Source organism: Camelus dromedarius, chromosome 5 (assembly GCF_036321535.1).
Source record: "Camelus dromedarius isolate mCamDro1 chromosome 5, mCamDro1.pat, whole genome shotgun sequence".
NCBI classification, from domain to species: domain Eukaryota; kingdom Metazoa; phylum Chordata; class Mammalia; order Artiodactyla; family Camelidae; genus Camelus; species Camelus dromedarius.
Window position 1 is genome coordinate 61,653,071 of NC_087440.1, and position 17,772 is coordinate 61,670,842.

The 17,772-nt window shown below is 37.2% G+C and overlaps 1 protein-coding gene across 9 annotated transcripts in view; it reads left to right on the plus strand.

Moving 5' to 3' along the window:
- Positions 1 to 17,772, plus strand: part of SYNE2 (spectrin repeat containing nuclear envelope protein 2) — a 413,158-nt gene that overhangs the window by 196,527 nt on the left and 198,859 nt on the right. For all 9 annotated transcript variants that reach the window (XM_064486012.1, XM_064486013.1, XM_064486014.1 and 6 more), the window contains exons 7-11: positions 3,488 to 3,669; positions 7,765 to 7,961; positions 12,011 to 12,111; positions 14,309 to 14,410; positions 16,360 to 16,497. In XM_064486012.1, the coding sequence (XP_064342082.1) occupies positions 3,488 to 3,669; positions 7,765 to 7,961; positions 12,011 to 12,111; positions 14,309 to 14,410; positions 16,360 to 16,497 (720 nt within the window). The remainder of the gene's footprint in view (positions 1 to 3,487; positions 3,670 to 7,764; positions 7,962 to 12,010; positions 12,112 to 14,308; positions 14,411 to 16,359; positions 16,498 to 17,772) is intronic.

Consider the following 17,772-nt stretch of genomic DNA (forward strand, 5'->3'; position numbering starts at 1 on the left):
CTTTAAAAGCTACGTACTTGAATCTCAAGAATTACTTTAAAAACAATTTTAAAAATTATGTGGGAAACAAATGCTTATTTTAGAAAAACTGGAAAATAGCATAACTCATTTAAGTAAGATTTCAAACATGTGAAACGAGACTTTATATCATTTCTGGATACCTGTGTTTGTAGTTATAGTAGGATAGTATGCACGAGGATGATGAAAACTAAATCTACGGTTTTGGTTTTCTCCCTCCGGGAAAGGAAGGAAATGGAATTGAAGAGGGAAAGACGGAAGGCTTAGAATGCATTTATGTTTTACTTCTTTAAAAAATTATGAACTAAATATGGTAAAATGTTAAAATTTGATAATTTGCAGGCATTTATTATATTTTTTTCTCCACACTTTCCAGGGTGTTTGAAATATAATTTAAAATTTCAATATAGATTAAAAAAAGAAAATAAAAAGAAAATAAAGTGACTCACAGATAACCACTTCAAATAATTTAGTGTATAGTCCTCATGACATATATAGCAGGAACTTACATATATTTATATATGTATGTTTTTAACAAAATGGGATCATGTTATCCATACCATTTTCAAGCTAGTCTATGTAACATCTTTCTAAATTTATATGTATTTTAGTGGGAGCTTGATGTTCTATTGTAAAACACTGTACCATTAGTGGACAGTCAGAATGCTCACAGCTCTTTGTGACAATAAACAATTCCAAAAAGACTACCCTTAAAATAATACTTTTGCATATAATCTTAATTATTTCCATGGGCCAAATTCCTAGAGATGGCATTCTTGGGCCATAAGGTTTGCAGAATTAAAGCTTTTAAAGTTTTGTTTGAATATTATAAATAAATTTTTGTTACATATAATACATATAGAGAAAAATGCTCAAATCTTAAGCATAGAGCCTGATGGATTTTTGTAAATTAAACATACCTGTGTAACCACCATGTGACTGAAGATAAAAAGATAGAACATTGCCAGCATCTTAGAGTCCCCAGGTCTTTCTCCCAGTCACTGCTCTCCCTCCCTAAAGGTAACCACTACTTTGATCATTATCGTTAATTAATTTAACATCCTAAACCCTTTTGTGTCTGACTTATTTCACTTAACATCAGGTCAGTGAGATTCATCCTCTTGAGGAAGGTATCAGTGAGTTTTTCCTTTTTATTGCTTTGTGTGAGTATAACATTACATGGATATACCAGAACTTATTTACCATTCTACTGTCGATGGACCTTTCTTCTGTTACTAGTTTTTAATCACTAAGAATAAAGCTGCTAAGAACGTTCTCGTATATGCCCTCATTTCTGTTGCATATTTATCTGGGACTGGAACTGCGGGGCCATGGGACGCGTGATCGTCAGCTTTAATAGATACTGCCAAACAGTTTTTCAAACTTGTTATTCTGATTTACTGTTAACAGAGTTTGAAAATTCTTTGCTCTACTCTTCGCTAAACTTGTTGTTAAAAACTTTCATTTTAGCTATGATAGTGTGTGTAATGATTAGTAAAAGTTTTAAAATGTGTTCTGGATATAAGTCCTTTGTTGGATGTATATAAATTACAAATATCCTCTCAGACTCTGGCTTGCCTTTTCAATCTTTTAATGAATAGGCATTGATAATTTTAATGTAGTTCAAATTTATTAGCTTCTTTTTTGGGGGGTGCCTAGTACTCTTTATGTCCTTTAAAGAATTCTTTCCTGTTATTTTCTAGAATAGTTCTGTCCAATATGACATTCTGCAGTGATGGAAATGTTCTATATCTGTACTGTACAGAACGGTAGCCATTAGCCAGGTATATGGCTCTTGAACACTTCACTTCTAAAAGCTTAAGAGTTTCACATTTTACATTTAGAGCTACAGTCTTTCAAGAATGAATTGATTTGTTTGAGTGCGTTATGTTAAAACTAACAAGGTTTATTGTTCCATATAGCTTTCCAGTTGACCCAACACTAGTTTTTGAAGAGATCATCTTCCTATTGTACTGTAGTGTCACCTTCATAAATCAATAGGTGTGCTTCATTTTCAGATTCTGTTCTGTTCCACTAATTATCCTTGCACCAATACTATACTAAATTACTTTCTGTAGCTCTACAGTCAGACTTAATGTCCCATAGTGTGGTTGTCCAACTTGTTCTTCAAGATTATCTTGAATTCTTTACACTTTGCATTTTCATATAATTTTTTTTGTTGAGATGTAATTGACATATAACTATTGTGTAAGGTTAAGGTAGACAGCATGTTGATTTGATATTCATATAAATTTTATAAGTAACTTGTTAATTTCCACACACACACAACCTGTTGGAATTTTAATGAGGATTGCATTGAATGTATAGAATAATTTGGAAAAAGTTGACATCTTTTAAATAATGCAACTTTTAATTCATGAATAATATTTTCATTTTTGTTCTGTTCAAGATATGTTCTCATTTTCATTATGATTTCTCATTTGACTCACGGATTCTGTAACAATCTGTTGCTTAATTTCCAAATATTTGGAATTTTGTTTGTTAGTTTTTCATTACTGATGTCTACCTTAATTTGAATGTGGTTGGAAAATATAATCTGAATTATTTCAGCCCTTTGGGATTGCTGTGGTTTGCTTTATGGCTCAGCATGGTCAATTTTGGTAAATATTCTATATGTACTTGGAAAGAATGGGTGATCCTGCCATTTTAGGTGCAATAGGATATACCAGCCAGATCAAGTTTGTTCATTGTGTTGGTCACATCTACTATTGCTAGTTGTGTGGTGAATCTGTTGGTCACTGAAAGAAGGGTACATCTTTTAGTAATACTTCTTTTATGTTACTGGATTTATTTTTAACATTTTCTGCAGATATTATCATTGCCCTCCGAAAAATCTGAACCGATTTGTGTGTTTCCAGCAATATATGACTATTCAATTTCTTGTACTCTCACCATTACTGGCTGTTATCTTTAAAAAATGTTTGCCTGTGCTGTATATGAAAAAACTGTCCTCTTGCTGTGTATATTTAGATTCCTGAAATGACTAATGAGGTTATTTTTCATATATAAAAGGGCAGTTTTTTCTTTCTTGGGACTTAACCTCTCCATGTTTGACTATTTTATCCTTAGTGGTTTAGAATCAAGGATGCATTTTAATTGACCCAGTGTCTCTGAAGACACTCTTAACTGGGAGTTCGATTTAGCTCAGTTCAGCTTAGACTGACAGATGTTGAGGACCAGTAAAGGAGGGGATGAGTAGAGGTCGCCCTCCATGTGGAACGCTATGCCTGAGTGAGGGCAGGAGTGACCCAAGTCCACTGAAAGAAAGCCAAAGTGTAGCTCCAGATGGCAAATGCCACCATTCAAGGGTTTGTCCAGTGCTCATTTCACTACGAGTAAACTGTCGCTGTTACACGATACTTTATAGGTCTTATGTTGGCCGAAGGTTTTGCCTCAGTGCTCCGAGTTGTGATTCCAGATGTGTTAACTACTATTATGTCTTCCTTAGATTGAGGAGCTTGCCCGGACTCTTTCTTGCAATTACAATCAACCTTCCCCAGACAGTGTGAGTGTGGTTGACTCATCTCCTACCTCAAGTCCTCCAGCTAAGAAATGCTCCAAAGTCCAAGAAAGATGGCAGATGTCTGCAAAGAAGGCTCTTCTCCTGTGGGCTCAGGAACAATGTGCCAGGTAAGTAGTTTGCTATGACTAGAGGAGACACACGGGGCAGCTGTACCCACCAACACAACCTTACCTCTAGGTCTGGAAATCAGGCCAACTGAGTGTAACACCCACCTGAACACTCCCCTCACGTAAAAAGAAAATGCTTACTCTCCCCCTTCCTCTCACAGCGACTCTTCCAAACATGGAAGACTGAGCTCAGCCACTCCATTTTGAAGACCAGAAGGGGGTTTCGTGTGGGTAACTTACCTCACTGCCAGCCCCTGTGTAGGTGGCCTTTTCCTGTGTGCAGATAAAAGTTTTACCACACTGCCAAGTTCTTTAGAAGTTGGAACTCTGTCTTAATTGACTGTATATTCCCTGAATTTAGCATAATGTGAGTTCATGGCAGGTGCTTCTTAAATGCATTGAGTGGATGAATGAACAAATGAGTGAATGAGTAACCAACTCATAAAATTATCCCTTGGAACTGATTATGACTAATGTGAAAAGACCACGGTCCCCATTGTGTAGAAACTTACAGCTCAGTTAGGAAAGGAAGAAACAAGACAGGACGTGTTTTAAGAAAGGGGATGATGAAAGGAAGTTAGTGCTTATACTTTCTTTTTTACATAGAAAAGTTTTTTCTACTCTTGGGAGATGTTTCCTTTTGTGATTTAGCCGACTGCTTGGATGGAGTTTAGGAAAAGTAAGGAATTAGATTCAGGAGATCCACCACAAAAAGAGCTATGGAGCTCAAAAGGCATTACATCATAGCATTCTCCAGATACACAGAGGCATAAATACACAGCTAAGCTCTCTCAAATGTTAGGCTCCTTCCTAATGAAAGGCTAAGACATTAATTTCTGCATTACCTTTCTTTAGTTGTCATTCATTCTCCATGTTCTGTGAGGGACACAAACAGACACATCGCATAAGTCTTAAGTATATTTAAGTAACTTTTGCATGAATCTCCTAGAGATAATTTTACTTCAGGCTCCTAAATTTTTAAAATCCAAAATGAAGCATGTGTGAAAAGCCTTATTACATCATTTACAGACTTGTTTCATTTATGCGTAAATAAGCTTCAGACCCTTTCAAAGTTCACATATTTTACCACAGTTTATTTTTTTCCCCATGTCCGTCCTTATCTTCAACATAGAGCTTATGCTAAACTTACTAAGATGGAGTACATAATTCTTAGGTAATTCGGCAGGAGTTTCTTGTAGTTGGGCCATTGTTGGTGGTATTATTGGGTAACTTTTGTTTCCGTATGCTGTGATTCTCTAGGACTCAGATGTGAGGCGATGTTGTAAGAAATAGTTGTGTTTTCTTATTTCCGAAGGAGGTGAATTGGGCCCCCATTTGTGATGTGTCCATGAACCCAGATCCTGCTGATCACTCTGGAGCCAAACCCCGCCCTCTCTAAGACCCGGCAGCAGTATGTTTTTGTAACATTGGTTTGGTCCGTCTGTGCAGAGCTGCCCTCACAAGCCTGGTGCTTTATTGAGCACAGTGCCTGCCAGTCAGCCTGGAGCCAGTCCTGGCGCCGCCCAGCCCTCTGGTGGTGGTCTGGCCCTGCCCTAGGCCCGACTCCCATCCCTGTAGCTGTCAATTTAGTGTAGTGTTGAAGTGCATGCTCTGAAGCAAAATACCGGATTTTGAGTCTTGGCTCCCCAGCACTTTCTAACTTGTGACCTAAGACACTTAATCTCTTTAATCTCTTTGTGTTCAAGTTTCCTCAGTCACAAAAAGTGGACAGCCCTAACACTTATTTCATAGAGCTATTATGTGTATTACAAGGATTTTTTTTTTAAGCATTTGGAGCAGTTTCTGGACACAATGGGTACCACATAAATGTTTGTTAAACAAGACAAAAATCATTGACCACTAGGTAGTTTATTATAATCATAGTTTAGGCTTTTTTCCTAAGGGATCCAAGAAAGCCCAGGTCATCTGAAACAGGCTATTTCTTGAGTAGCTTTTGTCATTTGATTTCTACCTTTAATTAGTCTACTGAATTACCTTGTGTTTTTATGGGCTATTAAAGGAAATTATCATTGTTCTGGAATATTTTCTACATTTTGTAGGCAACTGTACGCTGATCTTTTGTTAGATACGAAATAGTGATTGAGTGGTTTGAAATATATATGTTAAAGACCTTTATATGCTAGGCATTGTTTGAGGGTGTGAGTCTACCATGATGGGCAACGAAGAAAACACCCGTATTGTCAAGGGGCTTGCACCCTAGTTGGGAAGGCAGAGGAATAAATATGGTAATTATAGTTGGCAGTGAAGTTAGGAAGGAGTTATGATATAGTTGAGAATGTCAAGAGTAGAAAGAGGGTCGCCTTTATCTTAGGTGGTCATGGAATGCCTTTCTGAGGAGAAGACCTTTGAGCTGAGACCTGGAGGAGGAGGCTTCAGGTGTATGAAGATCTGGGAGAAAGAGCGTCTAGGCAGAAGGATTAGAAAGGTAATCAGGAAACAGGAATGAAGCCGATGTGGCTGCCTGTTGGAAGATAGAGATAAGGAGTAATATCCTCTAAACTGAGAAAGAACTTTAAGACCGAGGAAAGAAGCAGGCAACTCCATAAAATGCAATTGTGAAGTTTCTTGTAGGTAACTTACATACAGGCAGGACAGACAGACAAGGATCCAGAGGCATTCACAGCTGCATTCTGTGCCCCCATAAAGGGGTACAGGAGGATTTAAAGGGGCCAAAGCTAAGAGTAGAATCTGACTACTAAGGGGGAACTGGGAGATTTTTTTCCCCCCCCGGGGTCTCATGATCATCAACCAGCCAATGTCAGCAAAAGGCATTCTTCTGGTTTTCATATCCGATGAAGGCAAGGGTGAAAGTTGATGGGGAACTTAACTGGCTTGGGCACATTCCTTGTGGGTAGGCTGAAGCTCAGTCATGCAGAGAGAAGAGTGGGTAGGACTGCGGGCCTCGGGTGGAGCTGACAGAATGGAGTCAGCGTGGTTCGGCCACACACTCCAACATGGTAAGAGAGCGGAGATATAAAGGTGGGAGAGATAGGCAGAAACCCAATTTTGTAAGACCCCATAAGCCAGAGTGAGAGATGTTATTCTAAATACAATGACAAACTGACATTTTACTTTCAAATAATTTTTTTATTGTGGTAATATATATGTAACATAAAATATACCACTTAACAGTTTTTAAGTGTACAGTTCAGTGGCATTAAGTACATTCACATTGTGTAACTATCACCACTATCCATATGCAGAACTTTTTTCATCTTGCAAAACTAAAACTCTGTATCTATTAAACATCCCCCCATTCCTCCCTCCCCTCAGTCCCTGGCAGCCAGAGTTCTACTTTCTTTATCAGTGAATTTCACTAGGCTAGGTACCTTGAATGAATGCAATCATATAGTATTTGGCCTTTTTTAATAAGCTTATTTCACTCAGCATAATATCTTTAAGGTTCGTTCATGTTGTAGCACGTATCAGAATTTCCTTACTTTTTAGAACTGAATGATACCTCATCGTATGTACACACCACATTTTGTTTATCCATTCATTCATAATGGCCAGTTCTCAGCAGAGGAGTGACAAGTTCTGTCTGTACAGTGAACTATTGGCCATTGATCTGGCACAATATATCATTTCGTTTTCTCCAATGAGAAGTAAAATTATTTCCTCTAGTGAAAGGAACTTAATGATCTGTAGAGGTTCACACTTAGTCTTGAGCCAACAGATTGTTGAATAAAGAGCATTAAACTTGAGTGGGTATCCTTGTCACGTGAAGAGCTTCTAAAGACACAGATTTCAGGCCCACTGCCAGAGTGTGATTCAGTAGACCTGGGGTTGGGGCTGAGAATTTGCATTTCTAGCACCTGCATCCCAGGTGATACTGCTGCTGCTGGTCCAGGGGCCACACTTTGAGAACCACTGTTCTGTAGTATCGTGAGCCTCATCAGACTTGACATTTTACTTCAATCTGACCCCAAGATTAAAATAAAATATCTTCCTGGAATGAGTTATGTGATTTATTTGATTTGCTAAAATGTGTTTTAATTCCTGATGAATATAGTGGAGGTGCCTTGATATAGTCTTTTAAATAGTATTTATCATGTTTCCATTCCTTTGTGACAGGTATGAATCTGTCAGCGTGACAGATTTTAAGTCAAGCTGGAGAAATGGAATGGCTTTTTTGGCCGTCATTCATGCCTTGCGACCAGACCTCGTTGACATGAAGAGTGTGAGGCATAGATCCAACACAGACAATCTGAAAGAGGCCTTCAGAATTGCAGAAGAGGAGTTCAAAATCCCCAAAATGCTGGAACCAGAAGGTAAAGAAAAATGCTTCTTTCATTTTAAAACAATGTCTAGTGGGAAATGGGTTTGATTATAGGATTAGTGAAAGTTATAATGAACTAACCGATCAAGAGATACAAGTTCTAGTTTCAGCTCTACAACAGGGGTGTGTAGGTCACTGTTTAATGTTAGGCTCTCTGAAGCAACGTGTGTGTGTGTGTGTGTGTGTGTGTGTGTGTGTACATACACCTGTGCTATAAATTTTACAAATATGAAGGATGTGCAACACACAGTTTATAAATCATAATAAAATATATGATACAATGTATTATAACTTCCATCTAGCCCCCAAATACTTTTGCTGATTTTTGCCAAACTCTTGCACCCACCTGTAGACAACTTATGGTTGCAGTTGCTGAACAAGTGCAGTTCTGACATGAATGTTGGTGGATAACTTCTTTTATGTTAATGAGTAAGTGGAACAGCAGAGATGTATGTCAGAACTTCACTTGTTCTTCAGTGATGTGAGTGAATTTTTTGCTGAATGGAATACTGGAAAAAGTAGATTTTTATGCCATTCTCAATTTGACAGCTAGAGACAGAACATACTTTTAAAATTAACCTGCCTTATTAACAATTTCTCCATCCCTTTCTTAGCAGTCAACAAACAAAACAGCAAATCAAGCCCTCATTTGCTGATTTTCTGTGGTATAAATACCACCACCAATGTGAAGTCACTAAACACAGAACTGGGAAAAGATGCCCAGTTAGCCCACCATTAGATGTTATTTCTGTCATATGGATACAATAGACACAAATAACCTCCTGGTGTGAGTGATAGTAAAATGCAGTGAATTAGTTGGGAAGTGATGAGTTATGAGTATTTATTGCCTTTGTTTTAATATAATTTACATAGTTGTGCATTTATATGATTGTATTTTTAACGCTAACTATGTTTAACAACTGAGTTACGAAACTGCAGAAAATTTAGTAATCAGCTCTCTCAAGCTGATGTAAGCCAGCTGGCTCCATTGACTGAGTGCCGGTGGCTTTGTCACTAAACCTTTTTGGTTTTAAACAGCTTTATTGAGATATAATTCACATACTATACAATGTACCCATTTAACTGTATAGTTTGAATGGTTTTTAGTCTCTTCGCATAATTTTGCAACCATCATCACAATCCAATTTAGACCATTTTCATCACCCCCAAAATAAACCCTGAACCCATTAGCAGTCCCTCCCCATTTCCCCTCTAACCTCCTGCCCACCCCACACACCCCTGCCCTGCAAGCCCTAGGCAGCCACTAATACACTTTCTGTCTCTATAGATTTGCCAGTTCTGGAAATTTCACATAAATAGAATCAAACAATATGTGGTCTTTTGTGACTAGCTTCTTTAAGTTAGTGTAGTATTCAAAGTTTATCTCTGTTGAGGCATTTATTGGGACTTTTTTTAAGCTATTTTATTTTTTAGGACAGTTTTAGATTTGCAGGAAAACTGGGAAGACAGTACAGTAAGCTCCCATATGCCCCACACCCAGTTTCCCCTGTTGTTAACGTCTTATCTTAGTATGGTACGCTTGTTGCAGTCAGTGAGCCAGTATTCATATATTATAATAAAGGCAATACTCCATTCACATTTTCTTAGTTTTCCCTGATGCCTCTTTTCTCTGCAGGATCCCATCCAGGATACATGACATCTAGTCAGCCTATCTCCTCGGGCTCCTCTTGACTGTGACAGTTGCTTAGACTTTTTTGTGTTTTGATGACTTGACTATTTTGAAGATGCCCGGGCAGGTGTTTGTGGGATGCCTCTCTGCTGGAATCTGTTACGCTTTTTCTCATTCTGTTGACATGACGTCGCTGTTGATGTTGACCTTGATCGCCTGGCCGAGGTGGTGTTTGTCAGGTTACCCCTCTGTGAAGTTGTGCTTTGTTTCCCCCCTTTCCATACTGGACTCTTCGGAAGAAAGTCGCTGTGCACAGCCCACATTAGGAGAGTTACGCTCACTCTCCTTGAGGGCAGGAGATCCATGTAAATTATTTGGGATTCTGCACAGGAGATCTGCCTGTTCTTTTCCATTTATTTCCTTATCCAGCCATTTATTTGTATTAATATAGACTCATGGATGTTCTATTTTATACTTTGGGCTGTACTCCAGTACTACTTTATTTTATTGCTCAAATTAAACAACATTTTTTCAAACCTCAAAGTTTTGGCCATTGGGCCATTTGGCTCTCAGTTGGCTCCTATGCTCCTTCGACATATCCCCATCAGTGTGGGGTTGGCTTATTTGTTTTGGGGCAGTTCCTTGCTTTTTGGCACTACAAGATGCTCCAGGCTCATCTTGTGTATTTCCTACTGCAGTCTTGGGGTCAGCCATTCCTCCAAGGAGTCTTGGTTCCTTTTACTGGAAAATGGTATTAGAAACCAAGATCTGGGTGCTAGGTGTGCTCATTGCTACTGGTTCCTAGCCTTTTTGGACCTCAGTTGTTTTTAAAAAGAGTTAATTAGGTGATATTCCTAAGCTCACAGTTAGCCTAATGATTCCATATTTCTATATATATCAGGTTTGTCATTTGTTTGGTTTCATATTGCTTGTTAAAAATTCTTATTTAACTTTCCCCCATCTCCTTGTTTTTTTCTTCTTTCATTTTTTTCTTTCTTCTTTTTCTCCCTTTTTTGTCTTTTCTCTTTCCTTTCTGCTTGTTATTATCTTTTAAAAATTTCTTCATTTTCCCCCCATGTTTTGCTATATTCCCTATTTCTGTTTTCTTTTATACTTCTCTCATTGTGATTCAGCAAGTCTTGATTATTAGTGTAAAATATTTTCTCTATTTTAGCATGTGAAAATAACAAGGCAACCAGTGGAATAGACAATTTAATGAAAGCAAATTTCCACTGTATGAATGATTGCCCATAATTCATTTTATAAAACTTAAATAATAGCTCAAAAATGTGAAATACATCATGATTACTTATGTAAACCATTACCACAATCATATTTGAATAAAGGGGTTCTCTTTTGACATAATTTTGTTAACACATTTAACCATTATGCACAGCTTTATAAACATCGAGAAAATTTTAATAAGAGGTATCCAGTCAAGTCAGTATTGTTATTCTATGTATCTCTTTATATTTATACTTTTTTTTTCAGTAAAAGATGGAATAACTTAAACTCTTATGGAAACCTCAGTCCTGGCTTTTTATTGATACTCTTTATGTGCATACTGCGTTGAATTTTGTTCTTTGGTTATAAATTATATTCACTTCCTCCCTCAGTGGACTTAGAGAACCCATTGGGCCCAGTAAATACGTTTGCTAAAGCATACATAGTGTGTTGTATTTGTTTGTTTTTCTTCTAACTGCAAGGTTAGGGACAGATAATGTCTTAAGGCATCTAATATCTACACAAAGTTCCAGTATCTACTTGTTGAATGAAGAGATGAGACATAAGTGCCCATAATGGCAAGGACTGAGCCTTACATATCCTGCTTGTGACCTGCATTTGTTGGTTCTCTATCGTTATTTGCTGAATTGCGTTTAACTGAATTAATAAATAAGCACAGACTTCCTTGTTAATATCTTCATTGTTTGTTTTGGCAACATAGCAAAAGATATCCTAAAATCATGTGTTCATTTGGTCTGTAACATATTGCAATCTCTTCTTTGTGATTTATTATATGCTGAGACCAGCATGTCAGGAGTGGATTCTAGCTGCTCCATGTTCCTGTGCTCCTGGAGGACTTTCTCCAGTGTGTCACCAGAAAGAGGAAGGCTTCCCTTTCTCCTTTCCACCATTTCTGACTGCTTAGGCCCTCATACATGCAACATTCACAGTGACATTTTATTTTTAGGAAACTGAGGCCGTGCTTGTACTCCTGCCGGGATTCAACTCAGCTCCGTATGACTCTAGATCTAAACTCTTAACCACTTCATAGTCTTGGAACAAGGGTGAACAAGCAGAGATTGCATAGCTGGTGACTCCTTTGGTTTATTTCAAGGCACAGCCTGTTCTGAGTATTGATTACAATAAATCACATCTCCAGCTAATTGATAGTGTGACGTGTCTTGCAGATGTGGATGTTGTTAATCCTGATGAAAAGTCCATCATGACCTACGTGGCCCAGTTTCTGCAGTATTCAAAGAATGCACCTGGGACTGGAAATAAAGCCCAGGTATTATTTTTTTTAATTTTAGTTTTTTGAAAATTTTATTTTGGCAGGAGTTAATTAGGTTTAATTTTTTTAATGGAGGTGTTGGGGATTAAACTCAGGACCTCATGTATGCTAAGCACACACTCTACCATTGAGCTATACCCTCCCCACCCCAAGCATGTCTTTGTAAGTCCAAATCACACTCATTTTTGTTGTACCCCACTAATGGTTTAATTTTTAGTACTGAGGGATAATTTGCATACAGAACGTAAATGTGCAGTTCAGTGAGTTTTGATAAATGCATTAAAGCATAATTTAATCATGATGTGAAGCATTTCTGTTACCTCGTGCCTCTTTCCTGTCTGTGCTCCTCCACCCTACACAGCCAATGTATTTTACTATTTGCTTGTTCCTTTTTTTTTTAAAGTTAAAACTGGTAATTTGTTAAACTTGGCTAAATTATCTAAAACATCCTTTTGAAAAATTTATTTCAGTAAATTTTTATAATTCTTAGTTTTTTTTAATTGAAGTATAATTAGTTTATAATGTTGTGTTAACTTCTGGTGTACAGCATAGTGATTCAGTTTTTTATATATATATAAAAAATATATATTATTTTTATATATATATAAAAATATATATATTCCTTTTCATATTTTTTATTACAGGCTATTACAAGGTGTTGAATTTAGTTCCCTGTGCTATACAGTAGGACCTTGCTGTTTATCTGTTTTATATATAGCAGTTAGTATCTGCAAATCCCAAACTCTCAGTTTATCCCCCCAGTAACCACAAGTTTGTTTTCTATGTCTGTGAGTCTGTAAAACAACTTTTAGATAGGCACTATTATAAGATAAATGAAGTTTAGCAGGCTTTTTAAAAATTCTAGATATTTCAGATTTTTTTCTATTGTAATTTTTAGCAGCCTTATTGAGGTCCAATTCACATCTGTTTAAAATTTACAAGTCAGTGGTTTTAGTGTAGTTGCAGAGTTGGGCAACTGTCATCGCAATCTAATTCTAGCGTGCTTCCATCTTAACTATTCTTTAGCTTCATGTAAGTAGAATCATATAGTTCATATAGACAGAAGCTCTGTGTTCTGCTCTTAACCCTTGTTTGTTGAGATACTCTTGAATTACCATCAGGTTGCCATTTGATTCTTCATTTTCTCCCTTTGACTTTCAGTCAGTGACACAAAATATGGTGGGTGGAAATTTCATAAAAATCACTGAGCTGAAAATAAACATTTATTCTGCTTCTCTAAAGATAAATGAGTGCTATGAATTTAGTGAAATGTTTTTGAATATTATTTTAAAATTTACTTAAACTGCTTCCTCAGACTTGTAAACATGCAGTCATGTTATCGCATTTTCTTTGACAAATTTAGGCCTATGTTTTTCCAACTGTTATGTTTGAGGCACCAAGCCAGATTGTTGCTGACTCTGGCAGAGAGACTCAAGCTGAAACTCAGGCTCACAATGCAGGTCATTCATTTCTGACCTGCTGAGGAGCTACTCTTTTCTAATTAATTTTCTTATTAAAAATAAAATTAAAAATTCAACTATTCATGGAATCAGATGCAAAAATATATAGACAGCACTCTTGCTTAATAGAATGAAGTAAAAGAAAGTCAAAAAAGAATGGACATAAGGTGTAATTTATTTTGCTTTATCCTCCAGCAGTAAAATTTGCCCCCAGATGTTTGCAAGCTAACCACCTAAATAAGAATCTAAAGAAGAAAAAATTGTTGCTCACTTCCATATGATAGCTTAACCAAAGCCTTTAGTAGTGTTATTTTTGAGATCCTTAAATTGTTCAAGATATTGTTGATGTTAGTGTATTTTGTAGATGTAAATGTTTCTTTGCTTAACCCATGTTTAGATTTATTGGAAAGCAGTATTCTGAAATGCCTATTATAAATAAGTAATTTCAAATAATGTTCTTTAAAATTGAATAATGCTGGAAGTGAAGAAATCAAAAAAATATATAAAGGCTTGCTTACCCTGTTTCTTTAGCACGTTATGTTCAGATGCTGCTTTCGATTCATTTTACAATTTAAGGTGTTAAATGAACAAGCAAAATTCCTCTTTGGCACAATGAGTCATTGGTGTGTAATGATTACACTGTTTCACTGATGTTTGCAGTTGTTAATTTTATTGTTAAAAAATCACCAAGTCTATTTAAGATACAGTTTTAAATGTGTGTGTGTGAATTATAGGGAAAGATGAAAGATGCTATGGCCTGGTTAACTCTGCAAGAGAAAAAACTACAGAAAATGCTAAAGGATTCAGAAAGTGAGACCTACGCTAACAAGTATGAAGTAAGTATGACTTTAAACAGCAATTTATTTGTAGTTTACTCTCAGGAAAGTAATGGATGTTTTTAGAAAAAAGTCTTTCAGAGTTAATTATTTAAATACTAAATTAACTCCACGTTTTAGCACTGAGTTCTAGGGATCGAGGTTCTAGAATTTTAATGTGCATTGGGATCACCTCGGGAATCTTGTTAAATTGCAGATCCTAACTCAGTAGTTCTGGGACAGGGCCTGAGAGTCTGCATTTCCCACGAGCTCCTGGATGGTGCTGTCGGTCCTTACAGAGCTTTGAGGAGTAAGGTGTTAAGAGTAGGGACTGGCAGACTGGTCTCTGGGTCCCACCACCTGTTTTGTAAACACCTTGTTATTAGAGTAGTGTCCTGCCCATTAAAGTATTGTTTGTGGCTGCTTTCTCACAAGGCTGCAGCACAGACCACGTGGCCCACAAAGCCTACGTCTGCTGTCTTTCTGCTTCCCAATCCCCGGTCTAGAGCAGAACCTGCTCTTCGAATGAATATTGAAGGCAAAAAGATTAGGAACTCAGGAATGGAGCCATCCCAGAATCACAATACAGGGTTTCAACCAAAGGGTCCTTTGGGGAGTGATGACTTATGTTACTGTCACCATGTTGAACACAGGCTACATAGCAGGCACCTTGCTGACAAGCGTTTTACATGTTACAACATCTTGCCGAGTGTGGTATTGTTATTCCAGTTTTACAGATAGAGACAGCAAGGCTTAGAGGGACTAAGTGACTTGTACAAAGTTACATAGCTACTGAAAGGTAGAGGCGGGATGTGAATGAAGTCTAGCGTCAAAGCCCTGGCCTTTATTTACATCTTGTTGCTTCTCCTGCATCATCTTGAAAGAGGCCAACAGAAGCCACAGTGAAAGTTCCACAGTCCTGTTTCTTAATACTCAGTCTATGCAACTCTGTGCTCCCCACCCGTTCTCCATCCTCGGTAAGGAGATACTCTCATGGGCACTTAGCCCCTCTAGGCCTCCATTCCCCTATCTGTTAAGGGAGGGAGTTGGATGAACCCAGCCTTCCCAACACTAACATTCAGTGGATTGTGTGACTTTCTGGCCACACCATTCCTTTCGGTTTAGAGCCATTAGGGAAGAAAGGGCCTAGACATTCTCATCTTCCTTCCATCTGATCTACATAGGCTTCTGGGGCTTCCCTCTTAGCTGTGGCCTGAGATATTTTTCATTGACAGGATGCTCAGTGTCCACAGGAAGTGCCCTCCTCTCGCATATGTCTTTGATTTATTAATGTACCACACAGATTCAGGTTTCTTAAAGGCTTTATGAAGTTATTTCAATTCTTCCATTAATTAGTTTGTTCACAAAATGTAATTAGAAATGCTGCCAATAATTAGGGGTGATTTTTCAAACAATATTTATGGAATTGATGACTCACACCAATATCTCAAACACAAACCAAGGAAAGCTTTGTTAATTAAATTTTTGAGGACAGAGACAAAGCATTTTTTGAAATCTGTATAAAATGACTTGGGACGAATTGGTTCAAGTGCAGTTAATCATGGACACTTCAAAGATCACTTAGACATGATGACTGCTGTCATATAATTCTCACTGCCACTCATTCTTATTTTGTTGTGAACACATGTTTGGGGAGGACAAACAAACTCATATTTTCTGTGGGGCATCATGGCTTGTCCTCTAGGGCCGGGTGGCCTTGCTGCTCCATTCCAGTAGAAATCCAACAATAGTGACATGAGACACACGCTGTGACCTATGTCACTATGAGGGTTCCCAGATCACGAGGCTGCACTGAAGAAAGAAACTGGTTCGGTGAGAGAATCCTGAATTTTACCTTTCTCTAAGTGAAAATTTAAATATAACCTACAGCTATGGACCTTCAAATAGCGAATTGCATTTTATAAACTGGTTTAAACATTTTAGTCTTTAAAATACTCTTCTATTTGTAGAGCCTGCTCTCCTTCTTGGAGTCATTCAATGAAGAAAAAAACCCCTTTTTGGATGTCCTGTTGATAAGAAGGAATCCAGATGAGCTGCATGAAGATCAGTTACAGTTAAAAGAAGCCTGGGATGGTCTCAGCTACCAGGTTACTGTTACGCTACCAGCACGTTTTCACGAGGCAGCTTTGCTCGTTGGATGAGCACTTTAGACTCCCATGAGGAGTTCTGTGAAAGAGCAGATGCTTCATCAGGAAGTTGGGAGAGCACTTTTATATTTCTCCATGGTCTTGCTTGGGTGGTTGTTGATATTTAAATAGGAATTTATAACATTCTATTTAGAGAAATTACAGGCTTATCCACAGTTTTTATATTTGCCAGCAGTTCTTGATTTGTGCAGTAGATTATCCTTGTTCTGATTGACCTGAAGCCTCCTCTCTACTTTGGACCCGTGTCATGTGTCACTATCAGTAGATGCTTGAGGGGGATTAGGGACAAACTCAGAGAGAACGTGCAAGGATGAATGTGGGTATGTGTGTCTGAATGTATCTGTATAATTTCAGTCATTTTAAATGTATACTGAGATTTGTGTTACAGCCCAGGATATGGTATATATCAGTGTACATGTTATTTGCACTTGAAAAGAACTTGTATTCTGTAGTTGTTAGGCATAGTATTCAATAAATATCAATTAAGACAGAGTGATTGATAGTGTTCAGATTATCTATGTCTTGACTGACATTTGGTCTAACTTTTCTGTCAATTTCTAAGAGAGGGCTATTAAAATCTGTAGAGTCTTTTAATTTTGTCAAATATTTCATCATGTATTTTAAGACTTTGTTATTAGGTGTGTGTATTTATAATTGTTATGTCTTCCTTAATTGACACTTTTACCACTATGAAATACTCCTGTTTATCTCTGGTAAGACTGTTTTTCTTGATGTCTGCTTAATCTGATATCAATATGATCATTTTATTCTTCCTTTGCTGACTGTTTGGCACATCTTTTTCCTTCCTTTACTTTCAGCCTGTTTGTGTCTTTATATTTAAAATGCATTTCTTATAGACAGCATGTAGTTGGATCTTGCTTTATTATCCACTCTGACAATCTCTGCCTTTTCATTGGATTGTTTAGACATTGACATGTAGTATAATTATTGATATGGTTCAATTTGGGTATACTGTGTCTTACTCTTTTTTTTTTTTTTTTTGGTTTATTCCCTCTGTTTTTTGTATTTTATTTGTTCTTTTCCTGTCTTGTTTTAGATTATGTTAATATTTTTAGAATTCCATTTTAATTTATCCATTGGCTTTTTGGTTCTATTCCTTTCATATTTTTAGTGGAATTACAATTACATTCTAAAATTTTGCAGTCTACTTAAAGTTCTACAACTTCTAAGTTATTATACAGCTTCTTATAACAT